The sequence below is a fragment of the Pristiophorus japonicus genome, chromosome 2 (genome assembly GCF_044704955.1).
Source record: "Pristiophorus japonicus isolate sPriJap1 chromosome 2, sPriJap1.hap1, whole genome shotgun sequence".
Classification (NCBI taxonomy): Eukaryota; Metazoa; Chordata; class Chondrichthyes; family Pristiophoridae; genus Pristiophorus; species Pristiophorus japonicus.
In genome coordinates this window covers 246553555-246580511 of record NC_091978.1, presented here as the reverse complement: position 1 = coordinate 246580511, position 26957 = coordinate 246553555, and the positions used below count along the sequence as shown (strand labels likewise).

Genomic DNA, 26957 nt, shown 5'->3' with positions numbered 1-26957 from the left:
AAACCGAGGGAACTAAAACCACTTCAAATGAACATGAAATTTTACCTGACTTAGCAAAGAAATTGATAAGTGCATCTGTCTCGCAGCTCTTGTACAAATCAGCATGCTGCAAACTGCAGTTCAGAGCCAGATTGTGTATACGCAGGCGTCTGTGACCAGCAACATTGGTATATAGCAAGGCACACTGGGGAAGATAAAATAAAGCACATTATATATCTGCCTTGCGTTTCTGGTTTATAAATCACATCTTTAAAATCATTAATCGCATCTCAATCGCTTATCTATATAAGAAAAGTAAACTGCAATTATGCAGGAAATGTTTAACACTTAAGACAATTAGGATATTTTGACACAGTGATAATTGAGAAAGAAATGACCCAATGATCTCTCTAGCTTAAATATAATGATTTTGCATGCCTGACATGAAGTTCATGTGCGGACCGTGAACTTGAGGGGGAAGATCAGCATGCCCTGCAAAATGTACACTCATTAAAGATATCGGACAGCAATTCTTGCTGCCCACTGGATCTTCAATTCACAATAGGCAGTACTGCCACACAAAGCTCTGCACCAACAGCACAAATTTGTACCGTTTACTCTTTAGTAGCGACATCTGCATCCTGAATTGCCTTCTTTCCAAAACAGCTGGGGTAAAGTTTTCCACTGCTAATATATGGAACTCACTCCCTACGAGCATCAAACAATATATCTCAGCAGTATGACAGTCCATATATAGTCACTTACTGTCAAAGCATTCCTGCAACCATTACTAGTTTAGCGTCATTTACTGTGATGTTCATATTTACTCTGTTCTCTATTAGCACTAATTTACTGTAACTTCTTTTGCTTGCGCAATGTTTACATTATTATCAATCTGTTCTATCTTGAGCTGGTTGACAGGCCGTTAGGTAAACTAGAATGTTTTAGTTATGTTAAGAAAGAAATGACTATAAATCTGAAAGAAAAACTTAATACAAACATGCTCTAAATCTTGTCCTGCCTTTGTTTAATAAACATTCAATTTAGACCAAAACAAAAAATGTATTGATACTTTTTTCCTGAAGTCATCAAACCTTCCTCACTTCTATCGATTAAAGGTTAATGGTAGCATCTGAAACAAGACTGAAATGTTTCAGTTTACAGAAATGATGGGCTCAGTGTTGCTGGGTAGTCTGTTCTCATTCTTTTGATAGCACATAATACTATCTGTAATACTCTTGTGCAATATAGATAAGTATGTACTGTACTTTATCCCACTCCAGAGACTTGAGCACATAATCTAGACTGACACCAGTGCAGTATTGAGGGAGCACTGCACTGCTGCAGGTGCCACCTTTTGGATGAGATGGATAAAGTGAGGCTCTATCTGCCCTCTCAGGTTGACGTAAAATATCCCATGGCATTTTTTGAAGAACAGCAGGAGATTTCTCTTCAATATCCTGGCCAATATTTATACCTCAAGCATCAGCACTAAAGCAGATTATCTGGTCATTATCACATTGCTGTTTGAGGGATCTTACTATGCACAAATTGGCTGCTGTGTTTCCTACATTACAACAGTGACTGCACTTCAAAAGTACTTAATTGGCTGTAAAGCACTTTGGGATGTCCTGAAGTTGTGAAAGGTGCTATATAAATGCAAGTTTATTTTATTTTCTTCTCTTCCCATCCTTTGGCTTCCCTGTGCTCCAAGCCAACCCAACAAGATTGTGGGAAAGCCACCTTCTCCCAAGCCTCTGCCATTAATGCTTATTGACATGGTAGAGTATTAAAGGTGAAATCTACTGCAGTTTTTAGCATTCTTCATTTGAGCAGCACCTCGGCTACACTCACTGTCTGTCCATGACAATATTGCTGATATCGGAAACTTACCATATAGAATCATGGGAAAGGAAGCCAGAAAGACAGACTGACAGAAAGAAAGAAAAAAAAAGAACTTGCATTTTATATAGTGCCTTTCTTGACCTCAGGATGTCCCAAAAGTGCATCACAGCCAAATAATTATTTTTAAGTGTAGTCACTGTTGTAGTCTTAGGTAAATGAAAGAAAGACTTGCATTTATATAGTGCCTTTCATGAACACCAGATGTCTCAAAGTGCTTTACAGCCAATGAATTACTTTTGGAGTGTAGTCACTGTTGTGGCAGCCAATTTGTGTACATATCTCCTTCAACCAACACCACCAAAAACAGTTTAATTGGTCATTTATCTTGCTGTTGCATACTACAACAACAAGATAAATGACCAATTAAACTGTTTTTGGTGGTGTTGGTTGAAGGATAACTGTTGGCCAGGACACAGTACTCTGCAGCTTATCATGTCCTGTCATTCTGTGCCATGGCCTCTCTTTTACTGTACTATTCCTGCCCACTATCAAGTCCTTATCCAAATACAACTTACCAGAGTTGACCACCATTTTATAAGATAGTCTCACAAATGTTAAATTCCAGAAAATATATTTGTAGTGTGTGGCGAGTTCAGGTAATTCAGTTGGGTTGATGCACTGTACCTGGATTAAGGCTCCATTCTCTTCATTGAGTTTATCATCGTGTTTGAATTCTACTGTGATCGCCTTATCACAGTCAATGGCAGCCACTTCCACATCTGTTGTGTTGTTCATATACATGGAACCCAAGAAGTCAGTCGCTCTGAAGCCTTGATAAATAAAATGTAAAAAAAAATGATGTACAGAGAACACAAAAACATGCTAAGAAACACATGCACATTACACTTATTTCCTCATCTGTAAAGGGCAGTAGTTCAACACATTGTAAAGTCTTCAAGTGTATTTAAAGTGGGAGATTATAGTCTGTTACCATTATACAGTAGCGAGAGCGGGACCTGAGCAGCAGGAGGTAAAAGGAGCTAACTTGGAGCCAGGAGAAGCGCGAGCGGAGAGGGGTACAAAATCAAAGTGTGACATCACAGGAAAGTATGTAGGTGATTGGCTAGTTGGTTGGTGAGTATTTCTCTATTTCTCTTTTTTTTAACCTTGGGCATTGGTGTAAATTAAGAGCCTTGATTTAAAAAGTAAACATAGACAAGTGATATTTCTAAACTTAAAAACATGATCTTATTAAATGGCGGAGCAGGCTCCAGGGGCCAGGTGGCCCACTCCTGCTCCTATTTCTTATGTTGTTATGTTGTTATGTTCTTATATCCCCTTGAAGCCTCTTTGCATCCTCCTCACAACTTACATTTTTCAATTGCACCTCCCGAACCTGCGACCTCTACCACCTAGAAGGACAAGGAGAACTCTATCACCTTCAAGTTCTCCTCCAAGTCACACACCATCCTGACTTGGAAATATATCACCATTTCTTCATCGACACTGGGTCAAAATCCTGGAACTCCCTCCCTAACAATGCTTGGGAGTACCTTACCACATGTACTGCAGCAGTTCAAGAAGGCAGCTCACCACCATCTTCTTAAGGGCAATTAGGAATGGGCAATAATTGCTGGCCTCACCAGTGATATCAACAACTCAGGGACGAATTTAAAAAAAATTAAGGCTAATCAATGTAGTCAAAAGTTCCACTGGGACAATAGAATAAAATCAGGCAACTACTACATAGTCAAGTCCTATTTTGCAACAGAAAGTCTCCACAATTTATTTTCAAATATTATTTGTGTTTTTGGACTACCCTGTTTTTCATTTTAGGGGAACGGTAGCATAGTGGACTAGTTACTTGACTAGTAATCCAGAGGCCTGGACTAATGATCCAGAGACATGAGTTTAAATCCCACCATGGCAGATAAGGAATTTAAATTCAGTTAATTAAATAAATCTGGAATAAAAACGAATATCAGTAATGGTGACCATGAAACTACCGGATTGTCATAAAAACTCACCTGCTTTACTAATGTCCTTTAGGGAAGGAAGTCTGCCGTTCTTACCCGGTCTGTCCTATATGTGACTCCAGACCCACAGTAATGTGGATGATTCTTAACTGCCCTCTGAAATGGCCCAGCAAGCCACTCAGTTGTAGAAGGAGGCTCACCACCACCTTCTCAAGGGCAATTAGGGATGGACAATAAATGTTGGCCTGGTCAATGCCGTTCACATCCCGTGAATGAATAAGTAAAAAATTGGAAGTGATTTATGTGTAACATTATGCTAAAGATTTAGAACGATAGAAATGACATCACAGAAAGAGGGGATTTGGCCTATTGCACCTGATACTAGCTCTTCATCTGGAGCTATCTACACTAATTACATTATTGTCAAATAATTATTCAATTCCATTTCATGGAGAAAACTGAAAGGTAACAGAATTTTTTTTTTAAAATGCTGCTTGTTTAAACTTACTAAAATATTTATAGCTTCTTAATGGCAGGCTTCTTTTAAAATACTAAGCAGTGTAATGAAACCCATTTGTAAGCCGTCCAAATATAATCAGGCATATGTGCTATTAACGAGTGATATCAGAACTTGGAGAGCTTTGTGCTTGCTGAGAAATTGAGGAACAATTTAACATTTTCACAGATCCTTTTTATAGACTAGAAATTGCTGTTGGCACATTATTTGGGAGTTAACTGTGGATTACTAAAGGTTTTTGGCAGAATTCCTGATTTCTCATTAATCCTTTTTATTCCTAATTTCAGCAGCTTGTGGATGTTGCATGACACAGCGGTCTGGCATCTGGCAAATGGAGTATGAGGACCAATTAGACACTTGAGCAGCTTTTAATTGGATTCAGCTAAGAATGAAAAAAAAACATTCATTTCTGCAGGAAGTGCAGGAAGTTCTCATCTACAAAATGTGGGAAATGAGAGATGTTCTGTGTAGGACAGTTGAGCACCCTCCTTAAAAGTGGCTGATTCAGCAAGTATGGAAGAAGGTAGCACATTTCTAGGCCAAGAAACTGCACCAAGTATGCTTGCCACAAAAGTGTACCCTCATAACCTGTGCCAGCCACAGCCACAATGAAATCAACAGATCTGAAAACCAGTGTAATACTGTTCATATTGTACTACCACCCATGACAAGTTTCTACCTCCTATGATTCCACTGCTTTCCTCATTTGGTATTATCTGCAAATTTGATCACTCTGTATGGGTTTTTTGAATCAAGGCAATTTATGGTAATTAGAAACAGTCCCAACACCAAGCCCTGCAATACCCCACTCAATAATTCTACGCATGCTGAAATAACTCAATAACAACTTGCATTTCTTTAGCGCCAGTACTGGATGTTGGTCGGACAAGCAGCATGATTAATTAGAAACAGTGGAGGGGTCAAGTGAGACGATGGTGAGGTAGAGCCGGATGTTGCAGCGTACATGTGGAACCTGATGTGTTTTTGGATGATATCGTCGAGGGGCAGTATGTAAATGAGAAATAGGAGGTTGCCAAGGATAGATCCTTGGGGGACTTCAAAGGTCACGATTCGGGAGCAGGAAGAGAAGTGGTTGCAGATGATTTTCTGGCGATAACTGAATGGATATGAATGGAACCAGGCAAGTGCAGTCCCACCCATCTGGACAACGGAGAAGAAGCTTTGGAAGAGGATGGTGTGGTCAACCATGTCAAAGGCTGAAGACAGGAGAAGGATGAGCAGGGGTAGTTTATCATGGTCACAGTCACAAAATATGTCATTTGTGACTTTGATACGGGCTGTTTCAGTACTGTGGCAGGGGCAGAAACGTGATTGAAGTTGAGGGAAAGATGGGCATGAATTTTGGAGGTGACAGCACATTCAAGTACTTTGAAGAAGGGAGGTTGGGGATGGGTCGGTAGTTTGCAAGGGGGTTAAGGATGCGTTTTTGAGAGGAGTGATTTGAAAGGGAGAGGAAACAGTACCTGAGAACAGAGAACTGTTAACAACATTAGCTAACATGTGGGCCAGGAAGGCAAGTTGGGTGGTTAGCAGTTTGGTGGGAATAGGGTCGAGTGGACAGGAGGCGGGTCTCATGGACAAGATGAGCTCGGAGAGGGTATGAGGGGAAATAGGAGAGAAACTAGAGAACGATGCAATGGAGAAGAGGCTTTGGAGGAGGATAGTATGGTCAACCATGTCAAAGGCTGCAGACAGGAGAAGGACAAGCAGGGGTAGTTTACCATGGTCACAGTCACAAAGGATGTAATTTGTGACTTTGATAAGGGCTGTGGTGGGGTAATCCTTAGAGGAAGTTTGGCCTGATGGATTAGGGGAAGGGAGGGAAGTGGCAGAGGCAGCTGATCGGATGGTCTCAATCTTTGTGACAAAGAACTCCATGAGCTTCTCACACATTTTGTTGGGGGGTGAGGTGGAGGAGGCAGAGGAGAGGGATTTAAGAAGACTGTTTATAGCGGAGAAGAGAAGCCGGGATTATCTTTGCATTACAAGATGATCGTGGAATAGTGAGCAGTTTTGGTAGAAGAGCAGGACCCAATAGTGCTTTATGTGGTCCAGCTAGATCTGGCGATGAATGGCTAAACCACTTGTCCACCATAAACGCTCCAGTCTGTGTCCTTTGGATTTGAGGGACCAGAGGGAATGACCAGGGTGAGAGAGAATAAGAACATAAGAAATAGGAGCATTTGGCCCCTGGAGCCTGTTCCGCCATTCAATAAGATCATGGCTGATCTGATCCTGGGCTCAACTCCACTTTCCCGCCTGCTCTCCATAACCCTTGACTTCATTGTCATTCAAAAATCTGTCTATCTTCACCTTAAATATATTCAAAGACCCAGCCTCCCAAGCTCCCTGGGGTAGTGAATTCCAAAGATTCATGACCCTCTGAGAGAAGAAATTCCTCCTCATTTCTGTCTTAAATGGGCAACCCCTTATTCTGAAACTAAGCCCCGTAGTTCTAGATTCTCTCATGAGGATAAACATCCTCTCTGCATCTACCCTGTCAAGGCACCTCAGAATCTTAGGGCCCGAACTTGGTGGCCCTTCCGCCGAGCTTTTTGGGCGGTCTCCCCTCGGTGCCAGTTTCCACTAGGCCTCCACTAGGGAGAGGACGACTGCTGGGAACTGTCCGCTGACGGCCGCTAGTGCGCAAGGCACATAAGAGGCCTCCCGCCCGTCGAGCTGCCATTTTAGTGCGGGTGGGAGTCGGCGGCAGCAGGGGGAAGGACTGCTGTGTGAAGGCAGGTCTAACCCCAATGATAAATAAGCAGACCTGCAAAAAAAGGTAGTGAACTTCTTTTATTTTATTTTTTTCAGCAATTTATGTGGATGGGGGTCCCTTGAAGGTGTTCCAGTGGTTATTTTTGTGTGTAAATTTTTATTTTTAGTTGTTCCCCCCTCCCATTTGCCGCCGAGATTGGGAGCTCCCACCTGCTGTCACCCGGATTCATGGTGTAAGTCAGTTTTTTGCCACCGGGCGGTACTGGCTTATCATTTAGAGGAATCTTCCTGGCAAAGTACCGCCAGGTCGCTCAGTGATCCTTTGGGCGGCACTTTGGCGGGCCTTAGCTTTCACCAAGTTTAGGCCCTTATATGTTTCAATAAAATCACCTCTCATTCTTCTAAACTCCAATGAGCGGCTCAACCTGCTCAACCTATCTTCATAAGACAACCCCTTCATCTCAGGAATCAACCTTGTGAACATTCTCTAAACAGTCTCCAATGCAAGTATATCCTTCCTCAAATAAGGAGACCAAAACCGTACGCAGTATCCCAGGTGTGGTCTTACCAACACTCTGTACAGTCGGAGCAGGACTTCTCTGCTTTTATACCCCATCCCCCTTGCAATAAAGGCCAACATTCCATTTGTCTTCCTGATTACTTGCTGTACCTGCATGCTAACTTTTTGTGTTTCATGCACACGGACTCCCAGATCCCTCTGTACTGCAGCATTTTGTAATTTCCCCCATTTAAATAGTAATTTACTTTTTAATTTTTCCTACCAAAGTGGATGATAACCTCACATTTTTCCACATTATACTCCATCTGCCAAATTTTTATCCACTCACTGAGCCTATCTATAGCCCTTTGTAGATTTCTGCATCCTCCTCACAACTTGCTTTCCCACCTATCTTTGTATCATCAGCAAATTTGGCTACATTACACTCTGTCCCTTGATCCAAGTCATTATTATAAATTGTAAATAGTTGAGACACCAGTATTGATCCCTGTGGCACCCCACGAGTTACAGTTTGCCAACCTTGTTCCACCCCTCTCGTCTCTCATTAAAATCCTTGTTCTCTATTTAATAGGAGGATTTATTTGCTTTGTGTCCTTTAAGCTTGTCTCGTATCTCAATTTTATTAAATCATGGTTTTAATAGGGACAAGGTCATCAAAGTTGCTGGTGAGGTTGTGATTGAGCAGATCGGTAGCTGCAGAAATGCCGTGGTGAATGGAAGGCCAAAGGCTAGACAGTAGGAATTAAGGGGAAATCTTGAGAATGGATAAGAAATTTACTGAAGGGTAAAAAATAATGAACACCCAATAGAGGTGGCGATGTGGCTTTTATCACCAACTCACATCTTGTCCTGTCCCCCTACTCCCCTGACACCTTCTCCTCCTTTGAGCATCTCACCTTGGTGCATCCCTTTTGCCTCTCATTTAAAATCCTGGTTCTCTGCCGCCCAAGTACCATGCCAAGTTTCTCCCTAAGAAACTTCAAAGGCGGCACTTTCAAAGTGCAGTTGTAAGTGACTTGGTGGAGAGAATTTTGTCCGGGATGGACACAGAAGCAAGTGGGGTTGGGAGGGAGAAGGGGGATGTGGGTGAAGAGCGATACAAGGAAGTGATCAGAGATAACCTTATCTGTGATTGGCACAATAGGAGTAGCGAGGCCACATGAGCTGGTAAGGTCGAAGGGGCGGCCGTGAATATAGGGGAGTTTATATGGTGGGAGATATTAAGAGAGGATAGGAGGGCAGTGAACTCAGATGAGAGAGAGCATGATGAGTTCAGATGGAGGTGGAAATCACCGAGAATGAGCAGTCATTTGGTGCAGAGGCTGAGTTAGGAAAGCTAACAAGATATCTTGGGGAGAAACTTGGCATGGTACTTGGGCGGCAGAAAACAAGGATTTTAAATGAGAGATGGGAGGTGTAGAACAAGGTGAGATGCTCAAAGGAGGAGAAGGTGCCAGGGGAGTAGGGGGACAGGACAAGATGTGAGTTGGTGATAAGAGCCAAATTGCCACCTCTATTGGGTGCTCATTATTTTTTTACCCTTCAGTAAATTTCTTATCCATTCTCAAGATTTCCTCTCAATTCTTACAGCTTGGAGCATACTTAGTAGACTTTCATGTGGAGCTTTGTCAAATGCTTTTTGGAAGTTAGGATACATGTTGTTGAGTTTCCTACAGTCCTCTTGGGTAGCCACTTCCTAAAAGAAGTCTACAAGGTTGGTCAGGCAGGATCTTCTCATTCTGAAGCCATATTGACTACTGTTTAGTATGTCTTAATTATACAGGTAGTCCTCAAGTTTACTCCTGATAATTGATGTTATTATTTTCCCCAGAATGGAAGGCTAATAGGTTTTTAGTTTCCTGTGTCTGCTTTGATACCTTTTTTAAATATGAGCAATACATTTGCCTCACTAGTGTGTAGTGACTTCCTCCTTATTGTTATCACTCCCTCACAATTTTCCTTTGTATCACTTTATGTCAAAGTTATTACTTAGTGTACTATTTTCTTCCTGGTTCGCATATTTTAATCTTCTAACCTTTTCTTTGAATACCCTTGTACTATTCTAGTATAGAAAGACTTCTTTCCTCACATTTTGCCTCAGCAGCTATGCATTCTTCTAACTCTGTCTTCTCTTAACCACTCTGAGCACCTTTTAATGAGTTTCTACCTATATCTGTATTCATCCCTGGGAACACCTTCCCTGCTCTTCTTGCAGAATTATCTCATTTTTAATTTGTTGTTAATCCATTTATGATCATGCTTATTTCGTCTGAGGTTGCTGATGTTGGGTATAGAAATTGGAGGTTTTAGTGCTGGCCATTAAGACGCGTTTTACAAAGAAAATGGCGGACGCCTTACTTCTACCCACTGCCGGTGGGTCCCACGCCAGCCACCATTTTTGGCTGTGCAGCAGCACTGCTGATGTCCGTGTTCCCTAGGGATATGTAGATTACGCAGATGTGTGACATCAGTGAGTGTGCAATGCTCACTTGACGCATGATCTGCCATTTTCAAGTGCACCGCTCCACTTACCGACTTGTGTTAATTGCAACCAGCTGACCAAGTGTTCACAAGCAGGAAGGAGCTTGCAGCAGTGTTATTTAAAGGGCTCATCAGCAACAACTTGCAGCTGACATGTTTGTTCAGTCTGTCTGGCTCGGTGTAACTTTCTGTAATTCTAGCAGCTTTCTGAACTTGTTTCAAGTTCCTAAGGTGACGGAGAGTTGGTGCAAGCGGAGAACACCTTCATCCTTATTTAAAGGCTTCTACTCACAGCACTTGCTCACATTCATGGGTGCTCTACTGGCAGTCAATCTTCCACGCGAGTAGCTTCGGGAGAGGAAGCGGAGGCAGCGAAGAAGAGAAGCTGCTCAGAGGGAGGTGGAGGAGGGCTCTCAACAGTAGGCCTTACCCACCTAGAGTTTTCAGAGGGCATGTCTCTTATATCCATTTAAGCGAGGAGCAGTGTATTAGGAGGCTCTGCTTCACCAAGAGGTGATCACAGAACTCCTGCTCCCAGACATGCAGCCTCAGAGCAAGGAAAACAAGGGTCTCCCAGTGGCCCTCAATTTTTTCGCCAGCGATTCTTCCAGTCTACAGCAGGAGACATAGCTAACATCACCCAGTTCGCCATACAATGCTGCATACAGGAGGTCACAGAGGCGCTCTACACCAGAAGAAAGGAGAACGAGGGCGAAATTCCCCTGAACCCTGATTGGGGGCGGTAACCATCTGCAGCCGGGACTTTCTGCGCCTGGCGCAGAAGTCTCGCAGATCGGGAGGAGTGGCCAGCATCGCGAGACCTGAGCAGGCGTGGGACTACAAAAGATGGCAGCCGTTCGGAAGGAGCAGCAGATCAAGAGGAGCGGCCAGCAATGCGAGACCTGAGCGGGCACGGGACTACAAAAGGCGGCAGCAGTTCCGGAGGAGCCAGCTGCAGCAGCGACAGGAGTAAGGGACAAAAAGTAAAAAGAATCAAAATCGAAGTGTGACGTCACAGCCAAGCAGGTAAGTGATTGGCTGCTGGATTGGTGAGTATTTTTCTTTTCTTTAAAAAGCCTTGGGCATTGGTGTAAGTTAGAAGCTGCAATTAAATAGATAAGTGATCTTTATTATCTAAGGAAAACTAATTAATTAAATCAGCTGTTTGCGGCTGGGTGAGTTTTGCTAAGGTTTAGAGTTTAATTCTACTTGAAAGTTCCGAGTGTAACTAAAGGGATGGCAGGGCAGGTCAGTCCTGTGGATTGCACATCCTGTGGCATGTGGGAAATCCTGGATGCTTTGCGCAGCCGGGACGACTACATGTGCAGGACGTGTCTCTAGCTGCACCAACTCGAGCTCCGTGTTTTGGAGCTTGAACGGTAGTAGCTGGAGTCACTGCGGTGCATCCGTGAGACTGAGAGCAACGTGGATAACACGTTTCTAGAGGTGGTCACCCTGCAGCTTAAGAGTGTGCAGGCAGAGAGGGATTGGGTGATCACCGGACAGAAGAGGAGGACTAGGCAGGTAGTGCAGGAGTCCCCTGAGTCCATCTCGTTCTCCAACCGGTGCTCTGTTCTGAGTACCAGTGGGTGGTGATGGTGCCTCTGATTGGAAGAGCTATAGTGGTAGGGGATTCGATAGTCAGGGGAGCAGACAGGCGTTTCTGCGGCCACAGACGTGACTCTAGGATGGTATGTTGCCTCCCTGGTGCCAGGGTCAAGGATGTCACCGAGCGGCTGCAAGGCATTCTGGGGGAGAGGGTGAACAGCCAGAGGTCGTGATCCATATCGGGATCAATGACATAGGTAGAAAGAGGGATGAAGTCCTGCAGGCAGAGTTTAGGGAGCTAGGAGAGAAATTAAAAAGCAGGACCTCAAAGGTAGTAATCTCCGGATTACTCCCGGTGCCACGAGCTAGTGAGTACAGAAACAGAAGGATAGAACAGATGAATGCGTGCCTGGAGAGATGGTGCAGGCGGGAGGGCTTTAGTTTTCTCAGGCATTGGGACCGCTTCTAGAGGAATTGGGGCCTGTACAAGCTGGATGGGTTGCACCTCAACAGAACCGGGACCCAATATCCTCGCGGGGGGGTTTGCTAGTGCTGTTGTGGAAAGTTTAAACTAGCTTGACAGGGGGATGGGAACCTGAAAATAGATTCAGTAGGGAGAGGAGCAAAGCTGAAATTAGAAAGCAAAAATAAAGAAAGTGAGTTTGAAGGCGAGGAAACAAGCAAGAAAAAAGGGTAAAAAAACAAATTGAAAGATTCTTTATCGAAATGCACTTAGCATTATTAACAAAATAGATGAGTTGACGGCACAAATAGATACAAATGGGTATGATCTGATAGCCAATACAGAGACGTGGTTGCAAGGTGACCAGGACTGGGAGCTAAATATTCAGGGGTATTTGACAGTCCAGAAGGACAGACAGAAAGGAAAAGGAGGTGGGGTAGCTCTGTTGATAAAGGATGGCATCACTGCAATAGTGAGAAATGATATTAGCTCAAATGATCAGGATGTTGAAACAGTTTAGGTGGAGATAAGGAATAATAAGGGGAAAAAAATCACTCTTGGGTGTAGTCTATAGGCCCCCTAGCAGTAGCAACTCTGTTGGTTGGAGTATAAACCAGGAAATAGTGGGGGCTTGTATAAAGGGAACAGCAATAATCATGGGTGATACTAACCTCCATGTTGATTCGACAAATCAAATTGGTCAGGGTAGCCTTGAGTAGAGTTCATAGACTGTATAAGGGACGGGTTCCTTGAGCAGTATGTAACAGAACCAAACAGGGGGCAGGCTATCTTAGATCTGGTCCTGTGTAATTAGACAGGATTAATAAAAAATTTCCTAGTAAAGGATCCCCTTGGAATGAGTGATCTGAGCATTTAAAATTCAGATGGAGGGTGAGAAAGTTGGATCTCAAACCAGCGTACTCAGCTTAAATAAAGGAGACTACAAAGGTATGAGCGCAGAGTTGGCTAAAGTGTACTGGGAAAATAAATTAAAGTGTAGGATGGTTGATGAACAGAGGCGTACATTTAAGGATATATTTCACAATTCTGAAGAAAAATATATTCCAGTGAGGAGGAAAGGGTATAAAAGAAAAGATAGCCATCCGTGGCTAACTAAAGAAATAAAGGACGATATGCAATTAAAAACAAGGGCATATTAAAAAAGTGGCCAAAACTAATGGGGGGGCGACAGAAGATTGGAAAGCTTTTAAAAGCCAGCAAAGAATGACTAAAAAAAATGATTAAGAAAGGGAAGATAGACTATGAAAGTAAACTAGCACAAAATATAAAAACAGATAGCAAGAGTTTCGATAGGTCGATAAAAAGGAAAAGAGTGGCTCAAGTAATGTTGGTCCCTTAGAGGACGAGACCAGGGAATTAGTAATGGGGAACATGGAGATGGCAGAAACTCTGAACAAATATTTTGTATCAGTCTTTTCAGTAGATGACACTTAAAATATCCTAACAGTGGATAGTCAAGGGGCTTTAGCGGGGGGAGGAACACAATCACAATCACTAAGGAGATAAATTCCCTGGACCCGATGGGGACCCTAGGGTCTTAAGAGAAGTAGCGGCAGGGATATTGGATGCTTTGGTTGTAATTTACCAAAATTCGCTGGATTCTGGGGAGGTCCCAGTAGATTGGAAAACTGAAAATGTAACACACCTATTTAAAAAAGGAGGCAGACAAAAAGCAGGAAACTATAGACCAGTTAGCCTGACATCTGTGGTTGGGAAAATGTTGGAGTCCATTATTAAAGAAGCAGTAGCTGGACATTTGGAAAAGCATAATTCAGTCAGGCAGAGTCAGCATGGATTTATGAAGGGGAAGTCATGTTTGACAAATTTTCTGGAATTCTTTGAGCATGTAACAAACAGGGTGGATAAAGGGGAACCAGTGGGTGTGGTGTATTTGGACTTCCAGAAGGCATTTGACAAGGTGCCACATAAAAGTTTACAGCACAAGATAAAAGTTCATGGGGTTGGGGGTAATATATAGGCATGGATAGAGGATTGGCTAACTAACAGAAAACAGAAAGTCGGGATAAATGGTTCATTCTCGGGTTGGCAATCAGTAACTAGTGGGGTGCCGCAGGGATCATTGCTGGGACCCCAACTATTTACAATCTATATTAATGACTTGGAAGAAGGGACCAAGTGTAATGTAGGCAAGTTTGCTGACAATACAAAGATGGGAAGAAAAGCAATGTGTGAGAAGGACACAAAAAATCTGCAAAAGGACATAGACAGGCTAAGTGAGTGGGCAAAAATTTGGCAGATGGAGTATAATGTTGGCAGAAAAAAATCAAAGAGCAAGTTATTATTTAAATGGAGAAAAATTGCAAAGTGCTGCAGTATAGCGAGACCTGGGGATACTTGTGCATGAAACACAAAAGTTTAGTCTGCAGGTACAGCAAGTGATCAGGAAGGCCAATGGAATCTTGGCCTTTATTGCAAAGAGGATGGAGTATAAAAGCAGGGAAGTCTTTCTACAGTTTTACAGGATATTGGTGAGGCCACACCTGGAATACTGTGTACAGTTTTGGTTTCCATATTTACGAAAGGATATACTTGCTATGGAGGCAGTTCAGAGAAGGTTCACTAGGTTGATTCCAGAGATGAGGGGGTTGACTTATGAAGGAAGGTTGAGTAGGTTGGGTCTCTACTCATTGGAATTCAGAACATTGGGCCCAAGTTTCGGGCCGCGCCAAGAACGACGCAGCCCCGACCTGGACGCCTGTTTCTCGTGCCACAAAGTGCACCGAAAAAATACTTACCAATTCTCCGGCTCCCTGCAGGTCCTCTGGAGCTAGGCATGGCGCAGCATGAGCTGTGGGGGGCGGATCCAGGTCCCTGTGCTGAAAACAATGGGTGCGCATGTGCAGTAGCTCCAGGCACCCAAAACTGTGTGGGAGGGGGCGGGGGGGGAGCGGGGGTTGGGTCCGGGGGGAGGGGGAGGGGGAGGGGGGGGGGGGGGAGGGTCAGGAGGAAGCAGGAGCTGGGCATGGGAGGTGCAGCCTGATCCACGCACCCCCTCCCGGACCAGACCCAACCCGACTCGACTACCACTCCCGCCAACCCCCCCCCGGACCCGACCCGACCCCGGACCCGCCCCCCCCCTCCCCCTGCAGCCCCCGGACCGGACCCGACCCCCGCTCCTACCCCGCCCCCGGACCCGACTCCCGCTCCCACTCCCCCCCCCCCCCCCCCCGGAACCGGACTCGACCCTGGACCCGACCTCCCACCCGCCCCCGGACCCGACCCGACGCGCTCCCCACCCCCGTCCCCGGACCCGACCCGACCCCAGACCCCATACCTGCCCCCCGCCCCGACCTGACCCCGGAGCCGACCCCCCCCCCAGCCCCGGACCGGACCCGACCCCCGCTCCTACCCCACCCCCGGACCCGACCCAACTCCCGCTCCCAATTCCCCCCCAATCCCCGGAACCGGACCCGACCCAACCCAACTCGCGCTCCCAACCCCCGCCCCCGGACCGGACCTGACCCGACCAGACTCGCGCTCCCCACCCCCCGCCCCCAGACCGGACCTGACCCGACCAGACTCGCGCTCCCCACCCCCCGCCCCCGGACCGGACCCGACCCCCCCGCCCCCGGACCGGACCCGACCCAACTCGTGCTCCCCCCGACCCCCCCCACCCCGACCCGCCCCGACTCGCATTCCCCCCGCTGGACCTGACCCGACCCGACCCCCCCCCGCTCCCGCCCCTACCCTGGACCTAACCCCCCCCACCCCGACCCGGACCCGACTCGACCCCCCCCGCCCCCGCCCCGACCCCGGACCCGAACCCACCCCGGACTAGACCCTCCCTCCCACCACCCCGGACCGGACCCGACTCGTGTTACCCCCACACCCCTGGACCCGACCCGACCCCCCGACCCGCCCCCGCCCCGACCCGACCCCAGACCCCTACCTGTAAATCCAGTGCAAGGGGCGGGCCCTGCCTGAAGTCTTGCGCACGGCCGGGCCCGGCCCGTTCAGCCTCCCTCTCATTTCTCCCCTCCCTCCTCCCCTCTCTCCCTTCTCCCCTCTCTCCCTTCTCCCCTCTCTCCCCTCTCTCCCTTCTCCCCTCTCTCCCCTCCCTCCCTCCCTTCTCCCTTCCTCTCTCCCTCCCTCTCCCCCTCTCCCCCTTCCCCCCTCTCCCTCCCCCCTCTCTCCCACCCCCCCCTCCACTCCCCTCCCTCCCCCTCTCTCCCAACCCCCCCTCCACTCCCCTTCATACACCCCCCCTCCACCTCCCCCCCTCCACCCCCCTCCCCTCGCTGTCAGAAACACAGACACTGACAGACAGAGAGTGAGAGACACTGACTGAGACACACTGGGTGGGGGGCGTCCCAGCACGCTGTTGGAGGGCTCCCGGTGCTGCAGTCGGTAAGTAGAAAATGTTTTATTTATTGGTTTTTAAATTTTTAAAAAAATTTTTATTTATTTTTTTTGATTGACTTATTGGTTGATTTATTGATGTATTGATCATTTATTATTGATGATGACTCTTTATTTGTAAAACTGAAGTGTTTAATGTTTGTTAACTTCCCTTTAAACCCCACCCCCCCCATTCCCTACGCCTGATTTGTAACCTACGCCTGATTTTCTAAGTATAGGCAAGGTTTTTCTGAGCGTACAAAAATCTACACTTACTCCATTCTAAGTTAGTTTGGAGTAAGTTTTCACTGCCTAAACTTTCAAAACGGGCGTAAGTGGCTGGACACGCCCCCTTTAAAAAAAAAATCTGTTTCAAACTTAAACTGTTCTAACTGACTAGAACTGGAGCAAACTAAATGCCGAGAATTGCAATTTCTAAGATACTCCATTCTAAACCAGTTGCTCCAAAAAAACAGGAGGAACTCAGGCCGAAACTTGGCCCCAATAAGAGGTGATCTTATCGAAACGTATAAGATTATGAGGGGGCTTGACAAGGTGGATGCAGAGAGGAGGTTTCCACTGATAAGGGAGAATAGAACTTAGGGGCATAATCTTAGAATAAGGGGCCGCCCATTTAAAACTGAGATGGGGAGGAATTTCTTTTCTCTGTAAATCTGTGGAATTTGCTGCCTCAGAGAGCTGTGTAACCTGGGTCATTGAATAAATTTAAGACAGAGATAGACAGTTTCTTAACTGATAAGGGAATAAGGGTTTATGGAGAGCGGGCAGGGAAGTCCATGATCGGATCAACCATGATCATATTAAATGACGGAGCAGGCTCGAGGGGCCGTATAGCCTACTCCTGCTCCTCTTTCTTATGTTCCTATTTCTTATGTTCTTATGTTCTTAAAAGTCTCCTCCACCCCATTAATGCTCTCTCTCTCGAGGCACTAACGGGGCTATAAAAAGGGGCAATTGCATCCCCTACATTTTCTTCTCTCTGAACAGAAAGAAGCAGGAGGAGCTTGCGTGTGGCTTTGCCAGGATAGCAGGATTCCCCATGGTGCAGGGCTCTATCGACTGCACCCACTTGGCTTTGTCACCTGGATCATCATCGAGCAGACCATCAGGCTGCTGAAGCAACAATTCCGCCACCTTGACCACTCGGGTGAAACCCCACAGTACTCGCTGGAGTGGGTGTCCAATTCGTGGTGGGCTGCTACATGCTTCACAACTTGGCCATCATAGTAGCTTATTTCCACCTAAATTTCTGTCCACGTTTTTTATGAACACTCTATACTCCTGAATATAATATTCATTTCCATGTTCCGGAGTTAACAATGTTTCTGATACACCCACTACATGATAGTTCCCCACTGCCACAGTAGCTTCCAGTATCTCATTTCTAATACTTCCAGAATTCATATATATATACACATATTATTGTAGATCTACCTTATTTCATGTTTCCTAGTGTCTGCCTTTTCCTGATGTCTTGTACATGTCTTCTTGGATGCCTCTGTCCACATTCATTTGTTGGCTACCTTCGACATACAATCTATCTTATTTGGGATCCAGTTTTCTCCCTGCTTCCCTCCACTAATATATTTTAAATTGTTTGGTTACTCCTTCAATGTTCCATAGAACTGTAGAAGTTTACAGGACAGAAGGAGGACATTCGGGCCACTGTGTCTGTGCTGGCTCGTTACAATCCTAAATTAATCTCCCAGCCTTACTCTATCCCCAAAGCTTTGTATTTTCCTCTGTTTAAATATTTATCCAATTTTTCCTTAATATATGTAAAGTTCTCTGTTTCAACCACACCCTGTGGCAAATCAATCCATGCTCCAACAAAGCTCCCTGTGAAGAAATTTCACCGAAACATCTCTCCACACTCTCTCAGTGATAATTTTAAATTGATGATCCTGAGTCACTGAATCTCAGATGAAATAGTTTTTCTATGTTCATTCTAAGAAGATCTTAAGAACATTTATTAAATCACCTCTTAGTCTTCTTTGCTCCAGCAGAAATTTTCCAGAGAATGGGTGCGATGTGTATTTTCAGCATTTTCTGTTTTTATTTCTGATACTGCAATCAGAAATAAAAACAGAAAATGTTTAATAATATTGAAAGCAAATGCCTTGGTCTTGCGGTAAAAGTAACGGTGAGCGTTAATCAGACAGCAACTTAAGTTGACCACACATGCGCAGTTAAATGCTGAAATCAGAAAGTTGTTGTCCAACATGAAGTTGCGGTACTTAAGTGATAGCGATCCATTAAACACACCAGAAAAAGTTAGGGCTTGTCCATTCCCATCTAAGTAAACTTTTAACAACATGATAAGTCTTAATTACTGCCAAACAATCTCTCTGGCACTGAAAATTCACTTTTACAAGTGGAGTCTCATTCCTTCAGATTTTAATTATTGTTGCAGATTTTTAAAAAATGTTAATAAAATGTCTCTTTTATTTCTTGCTTATAATATAATTTTTCTATCCCTCTCTTTAGTTTGTTTTCTGTACTTGAATTGGTATTGAATGAACTATTCTAACTTACACTTCGTGGTTCAGACTCTGCCCGGTGCAGTAAGAATTCTTCAATCTGATTGGTTAAGGAGATATATAGTTGCTTTCCCTGTTTACACATGTCCCAAATTCTCTGTGGAGGGCGCTGCGCCATAATGGATTTTTAATCACTGCAAGTTCCAGTGCAAAAGCCAAAGTCTGTGGGCAAGTGTAAGTGTAATGAACTGTTGGCTCCGTTCATTCGGCGCTGACTGTAAAATCCAGGCCAATAACATTTTTGTTTGAATCACATAATACTGTCACAAAACTACTTGCACAAAATGGTGACTTCAGTTACTCCAATTTCGTGAAAAAATATAATAAAAGACAAATAGGTGTCTTTCATGTCAATTACATTTATATTGGCAAACAATAAGACTTCATTCTCAGTGAACAATACTATCCAAAATGCATAAGCTGCTGCTGTCTTGTAACACTCCCTTTAATCTTGCTCAAACATATGTTCTTCATACAATGCACTCTCACCTGTGTTTGTCCTGATCCTCATAATAGCATCAAATCCAATTGGTTTCTGTACATCCTTTCTTAGGTTATTCAAGAAATGTTCAGCATCAGTCTGTATCTGTACAAAGAACAATGATACGATATGAAGCTTGAGCTGTACTGTTTCCACCAGTTGATGGCGCTATAGCTATTAGTCACAGCACCACACAGATTTCAGCAAAAAATATCAAGCAGATTTTTGGTAATAAACAAATGTAAAACTATAATGACAGATTGTTATACTGGCGTATCAATATTATATTAACTTTAAATCAATAATGTTGTTTTATGATTCCTGCTAAAACATATTAGGAGAGAGATCCCATTAAATCATACGCTGCCCAGTTTATTAGAAATTGACGTAATTAACATCATTTTTTTGCATACACCATGACATCATATGTTCTACTCAATACTAGAATGAGTATTTGTTGATATTCCAATATAATAAACGCAATATAGATGCAAAAACTGTGGTCGGTTAAACAAAACACTGTCAGCTTATAGAAAACAATTTCACCTAGAATCATGCCAGATTAGGGTATTGTATTTATGAACAGATCATGATTCAGATCATGGAAGCATTGATAATTGTGAACGTTATGTAAGTTAACTAACAAAAACAGCTAAGGAAGCTGAATCTATTCTCATTTGCAAAAAAGATTAAGTGAGGAACATGATATATGTTTTTGAAAATGAAGATAAAAAATTATTTTCTACTAAAACTGAAATTAGAGAATTGGGGTAGCAAATCATAAACAAACAAAATAATGATCTAAATGTAATTTGAGAAGTAACTGCTTCATACCTGGGTTTGGAATCGAAAATGCTTACCCAGTACATGCACTCAGAATCCAGATTCAGCAGAGTAGATGGATATGGATTTGGGGCAGAAATGAAAATGCATGGGTCTTGAAGGAGGTCCCAAATGAACTAATTTCATTTTTCTCATGTAAACTGTGTTAATAATAATTGTATACCTTTGTAGGTATTTATATAGAATTTCTAATTTTTTAGGGAGGTTTGATAACAATAACATAGGGGGAATTTTAACTCTCCCCTGCGGGCGGGAATGGAGCGGGCAAGCAGTTAAAATGGAGCTGTTCCATTTCACACACTGTTCCCACTGATCTCCTGAATTTAACACTGCTGGTTTTGTGAACCAGGGATCGTCAGGGGAAAGGGGGTGCGGCAGAGAGATGGGAAGGCCGGGATAGGTGAAGGGGGGTCGGAAGACCAGATGAGGGCTTGGAGATCAGGGGTGAGGTTCGGAGGATGGCTTTGGAGGGAGATCAGAGGCCCAGTGCGGGGGGAGGAATCGAAGGCCAAGGAGGGAGATCGGAGACCGATGGGGGAGAGTGGAGGGGTGATTGGAGGCCGAGGGGAGGATCGGAGGTGGGGAAGGGGGGGGGGGGATTGTGGGAAGGTCAGAAGCATCAGAGGCGTGTCCGATTGTGGGGATTTGTTGAGACATGAATGCTGGATTCAACAGGTAAGTGGAAAGGCACTTATCTCCTTGATCCAGTAGTCCTCACCTTCCTTTAGCTGCCGGGTTCCCCCTGTCCGGGAAACCTGGCTGTCCACAGTTAAATTTAAAATGGAGCTTCAACATGAGGCACACAGCCTCATTATGATATTTAAAGTGCCAATCCGCCTCCTGGGAGCAGGTTGGCTGTTCTGGCTCCATTAAAATCAAAGTGAGCGGGTTTGGGGGCGGGATTCCGATTTTTAACACTTTAACCTTCCATCCGACCCCAACCCACTCAATTTTGGGGTTAAAATCCCCCCATACAGTCCATCTCACTCACTCCAAAGAAAACACACATGCTATTCAACAAGACGCTGAGCAAGACTGGATGGATGAAGTGAATGGGAAATCAGAACAGCCAAGCAGGTTAAAAAATCATCAAAAAAAACAAGCATAATGTTACCTGAAAGTTATTGTACTTGTACAAACTACCACCAGTAGACATTGGCACAATCCCCATGGTAGTGACATCCACATACTGGTTTGGAAACAGAAACACATCTACACAGCAACTATTGGCCACACAGTCCTTTGCCAAAGTCTCATAGAAGTGTGACTGTGGTTGAAAAAGTGTCTGTAGGGAATGAAAACAAATTTTCCATTAATACTAACAACATTCTCATTATTTTGAGGTCAGGTCTTCTGTGTGTCCATGACTGAAGTAAATAAACTAAAGACTGCAGATAAATTACCAGCCAAGATAATTTAATGGTGCGCTAGAAAATGGGGAAGGAAAATTTCATGTTCATTAATGAAGAGAATCTCATGAATGTTTAAAGATTACTCCATGGTAAGGCTGTCTTGCTATAGAAGTATTCATTACAAAAGCACAGCCTCATTCTGTCATGTATGTAGACCATGTATGCTAACTGTATAGTCACATAAGGTGTGCCACCAGAGGGCATTGCAATGGGAGACCAGAGGGTCACCTGCATAGGTGTGCAGGGCCCAGTATAGAAGGCTGACCACCATGTTTGTGCCTCACTCTGGAGTTACAATAAATGGGACTAAGGTCACAACAGCTCAAGTACAATACTAGACCTTGTGGAGACATTCATAAGAGTATAAAAGACATACCAACTGTTGACGAGATTACAAACTTTCACTCAAAAATGACTAATGTTGGTGCATTAGAAAAGTTCTCAAAGGGTGAAGATTGGGAAGCCTTTATGGAGCAGCTCGACCAATATTTCATAGCAAACGACGTGGTAGGCGATGATCCGGCCACGCTGGCAGAGAAGCGCAGAGCTATCCTGTTGACCAGTTGTGGGCCCGCAGTCTACGGCCTCATCAGGGATTTGCTTGCACGAGAGAAAACAATGATGAAGTCATACGAGGAGCTGAAAGTGCTAATTCGGAACCAACTCAAACTGAAGGAGAGCATCCTCATGGCCAGGCATCGATTTTATACACACCGCCGCCCCGAGGGCCAGGAAATTGTGAAGTACGCTGCCGACCTCAGGAGGCTGACAGGACCGTGTGAATTTGGCGCATCCCTCGCCGATGCGTTGCGGGACGTCTTCGTACTTGGCATCGGTCATGAGGCCCTTCTTCACAGGCTACTGTCTGCCAAAACCACCGTCACTCTGCAGGAGGCCATCAGCATTAGCCAGGCATTCATGACCTCAAGCTGCAGCTCCAAGCAGATGATGTCTCACTCTCAGGACTCAAACCCGGCAAGTACTGTAAATACAATGGTGCCTTTCACAGGCAGAACTGTTGAACGTGAAACTTCCCTGGGCAGAGCGTACAGGCCCCAGAGTCCTTTAACTCAGAGTCCGCCGAGGGGTGCAAACGTAAGTCGAGTAGCATCATGCTGGCATTGCGGAGGTAATCACAGGGCTCATCAGTGTTGGTTCAGAGACTATGTGTGAAAAGGCTGCAGCACAAAGGGCCACCTCCAACGAATGTGCAAAAGAGCTGTGACTCAACACATAGAAGAGGAGTCAGCAGATGGCTGTGACTCCAGTGCGGATTATGAGGAGATGGCTAGAGAGGCAGCTCAGTCCCAGGACAAAGTGTATGGAATATATACCTGCACCACAGATTGTCCTCCAGTGATAATGGAAGTCGAGATAAATGGCGTTCCAGTCTTCATGGAAGTGGACACGGGGGCGAGTCAGTCAGTAATGAGTCAGGAAGCCTTTGAAAGGCTATGGAACGATCAAGCTGAATGACCCAAGCTGGTCCCGGTTCAGGCAAAGCTGCGCACCTTCACCAAGGAATTGATATCAGTTGTTGGTAGTGCGGATGTAAGTGTATCCCATGATGGCGCGGTGCACAATTTACCATTGTGGATTGTTTCAGGTGATGGACCAACGCTACTTGGAAGAAGATGGATGGGGAAGATTCATTGGAACTGGGAGGAAGACTTCATCCCTCCAGTGATCGACGTCCCCCGTGCTCAGAGGCAGAGCAAGCCCCCACCTTCGGTTGGACCAGGCACTGGAGAGCAGATCCGCGCAGCCCCCGAGGCACAGATTGCTCATCACGACTGCGTGGCAATGATCCGGCCGAGACGACCTGAATGTGCCTTCCCAGCTTCAGTGGCAGAATCCCTGGGAAAGAAGATAGTGGCAGTCGACATCATGGACAGGGAAAAGATGGCATCCAAACCACAAGGTGCAGCGTTAATGGAGCAATGACACATGATTCCACGCAAGGAAGACGATTGGGGTAAAAGTAGTAAGGCCATTTTAAAGGAGGCCAGCAATCCGCCATTTTTGAATGAACTGCTTCGAAATTGGTAACCAATGTAAAAGTCCAGCTGTAACGAGCAAAATGTTGTTGAGCGATGTCGGGTGCAAATTGCAATCAGCCAATGTAGCGGGCGAACACCTCATGGTCGTATACAGGTCCAGCGGGCTACCCAATGCTGTAGCCTGCGTCCCCGGGACCAGAACGTGTATCATAAAGTGCCCCCACAGCTGACAGAAGTAGAAAGCCGCAGAGTAAACGATCCCTGGAGAGCAGAGGCACCGGTAGCGATACCCTGCCTTAGATCGGTTTAACATTGCAGGCACCTGATGGCATGAACCGCCATGGGCCAGAAACAGTAAACTGCGCCTATGCTCGCAGTCGGCTACCGTAACCCACCACCTGGGTGGAAAAGGCGCAGCCCACAAACTCACTCACCACCACGGCAATGCACAAGAGCGAAGAGTCACCCACAACAGCTCCTCCGAACGGGACCTGGACCAGCCAGGATCCTAAACTAGAGAGTGCTCACAACGGTGCCCTCAAGAGGAAACGAGTCAGCAGTCCCCTGCGAACTGCTATACAAGACGAGGCCGCCCCACCATCACTTAGACGAAATGCTCACTTGCTCAGACCGCTTCCCAGGGAGCAGCAGCGACACTGCGCAAACGAAAAGGACAGGGAGGTCACAGACACATCAGCTTTCTTTAGGCCTGCCCTACACTAGGAGTAATGCCAAAATCCCTGAGCTCCGGCAACTCGAGCAAAATGAGCTCACCTCGCCCACAAACCCACTAGCATGGGGCGCTGCGCCGCCATCAGACGACCCGGCTCTCATCCAGCCGTGCTGGAACTAGACTATCCTTGTGTACATGTACTGATATACCTGTACTGATCATGTAAATGTACCACACAAAAAGAAACGCAACTGCAATCCACCCAACAAATGTACCAAGATGTAAATGTAAAACCCATGTGATGAACTTGAATGCAACTTGCATGTAACGGGCCACTAGCATGATTTCTGTGTGAGGGGGAGAATGGAGTAGTCATGGACTCATAACCAGAAACCATGGGGACCTCCACTGGCAATAAATCTCACTACCAACCCACCCAAGCTAGAAGCGACCCTCCAATGGTCAACCAGGAAGAGCAAAGCCCAGGTCACCGTCAATGTACGAGTTAATTTGCATTAAAGACTTGGGGGGGAAGTGATGTCATGTATGTAGACCATGTATATCACCTGTATAGTCACATAAGGTGTGTCACCAGAGGGCATTGCAATGGGAGACCTCAGGGTCACCTGCATAGGTGTGCAGGGCCCAGTATGAAAGGCTGCCCACCATGCTTGTGCCTCACTCTGGAGTTACCATAAATGGGACTAAGGTCAAACAGCTCAAGTGCAATACTAGACTTCGTGGAGTCGTTCATAAGAGTATTAAAGACATAACACATTCAAAAAGCATGTTGTCTCAAAAAAACAATGAATTTGTTATAATTGGACCAGCGGTAGATACCTGCTCAGGTTTAGTGGTGTCACTCACTGCCATAAACGATCTGCGTGTATTACTTTAATGGGCATTGATTCACACTGCCTTCAATCAGTTTGCACAATAGTGTTACCCGGGGGAGGGGGGGGAGGTATAACAGTGCCCCCTATGACCTGAACAAGATAGCCGTGTCTGCAGTACTGAGGGAGGGAGCACTGCACTGCCAGAGTTCCTATCTTTCGGATGAAGTGTTAAATCTTAGCCCCACCTGTACATAAAAGATCCCATGGCACTATTTTGAATAAGAGCAGGGGCGTTCTCCCAGTGTCCTGGCCAATCTTTATCCCTCAATGAACATCACTAGAACAGATTATTTGGTCATTGTCACATTGTTGTTTGGGGGACCTTGCTGTGCCACATTTCCTACATTACAACAGTGGCTGCCCTTCAAAAACTACTTAATTGCCTGTAAAGCACTTTGGGCCATCTTGAGGTCATGAAAAGGGCTATATAAATGCAAATTTTTCTTTTTCTGCTACCCCTAGTATGCTCCTGACAATCTAATAGGAAGGATTGCCTGATGTTTATATATCTGGTGTAGAAGTAAACTTAAAATATGAAACTGAGAAAAAGACCCAGCAGAAGCCAATTAAATATCAACATACAATTTTCCAGCTACTGTACCTTCTCTTTGTCTGTATTCACCAGCTTCCTGTCATCTCTGTTCTTCAGTTTACCTGGTGCTTCAGCTGTCGGCAGGGACGAGTGGAATATAAATAACTTTCCAGAACATTCTGCGGCCTGTTGAAAACAAATGAGGTACTTAGCATACCTGGCATGGAACTGTTTGTTACTAGATTTTATTCACAATTTGCTGCGTTCCCAACACTTTCTGCTAGATATTCCAAAGTAATTATTTATCCAATGGTCAGCCAGTTAAGACAGCGAGTAGATAAGCCATTCAGAAAAGGAATGACGCACGTTTAATCCACAGTTTGCTGATTTCAGCTGGGTTGATGGCAGGGACATTATAATTGATCTCAATATGCTGTTTGCGTGGAGCCTTTCCTGCGCCTCTTGCGGACGAGGTTGACGGGACTGGCTCTGCAAGGGCCAGGCGTGGAGGTCGTCCTCTCGGCTTACGCCGATGACGTGCTCCTCGCGGTAGAGGATCCCGCTGACCTGCGGAGGATGCGTGAGTGCCAGGAGATTTACTCGGCCGCGTCCTCCGCCAGGTTCAACTGGGAGAAATGTTCCGGACTCCTGGTGGGTCAGTGGCGGGTGGACTCCCTGCCGGAGGAGCTCAGGCCTTTTGCCTGGAGCACGACCCATCTCCTCTATCTGGGAGTCTACCTTAGCCCCGACGAGGGAGCCTGGCCGGCGAACTGGCAGGAGCTGGAGGCCAAGGTCGCCGCTCGCCTAGGGCGCTGGACAGGACTGCTCCGAGTGCTGTCCTACAGGGGTCGAGCGCTAGTCATAAACCAGCTGGTGGCCGCAATGTTGTGGTACCGGCTGGTCACTTTGACCCCTCCCCCTGCGTTTGTCGCCAAGATACAGAAGAAGCTGGTGGACTTCTTCTGGAACAACAGGAAGCACTGGGTCTCTGCCGCGGTCCTGAGTCTCCCGCTTGAGGAGGGCGGTCAGTCGTTGGTGTGCGTCAGCGCCCAGCTCGCGACTTTCCGTCTTCAGACCCTGCAGAGATACCTTTACGTCGAGCCCCCTCCTA

The 26957-nt window shown here is 45.6% G+C and overlaps 1 protein-coding gene across 1 annotated transcript in view; it reads right to left on the bottom strand.

The window, feature by feature from the left end:
- sec24d (SEC24 homolog D, COPII coat complex component) overlaps positions 1-26957 on the bottom strand; it is a 339975-nt gene that overhangs the window by 52747 nt on the left and 260271 nt on the right. Inside the window, exons 14-18 of the mRNA XM_070864059.1 lie at positions 25916-26032; positions 21448-21618; positions 19499-19595; positions 2509-2654; positions 46-184 (exon numbers count right to left, since the gene is read on the bottom strand). Coding sequence (XP_070720160.1) covers positions 46-184; positions 2509-2654; positions 19499-19595; positions 21448-21618; positions 25916-26032 — 670 coding nt within the window. The remainder of the gene's footprint in view (positions 1-45; positions 185-2508; positions 2655-19498; positions 19596-21447; positions 21619-25915; positions 26033-26957) is intronic.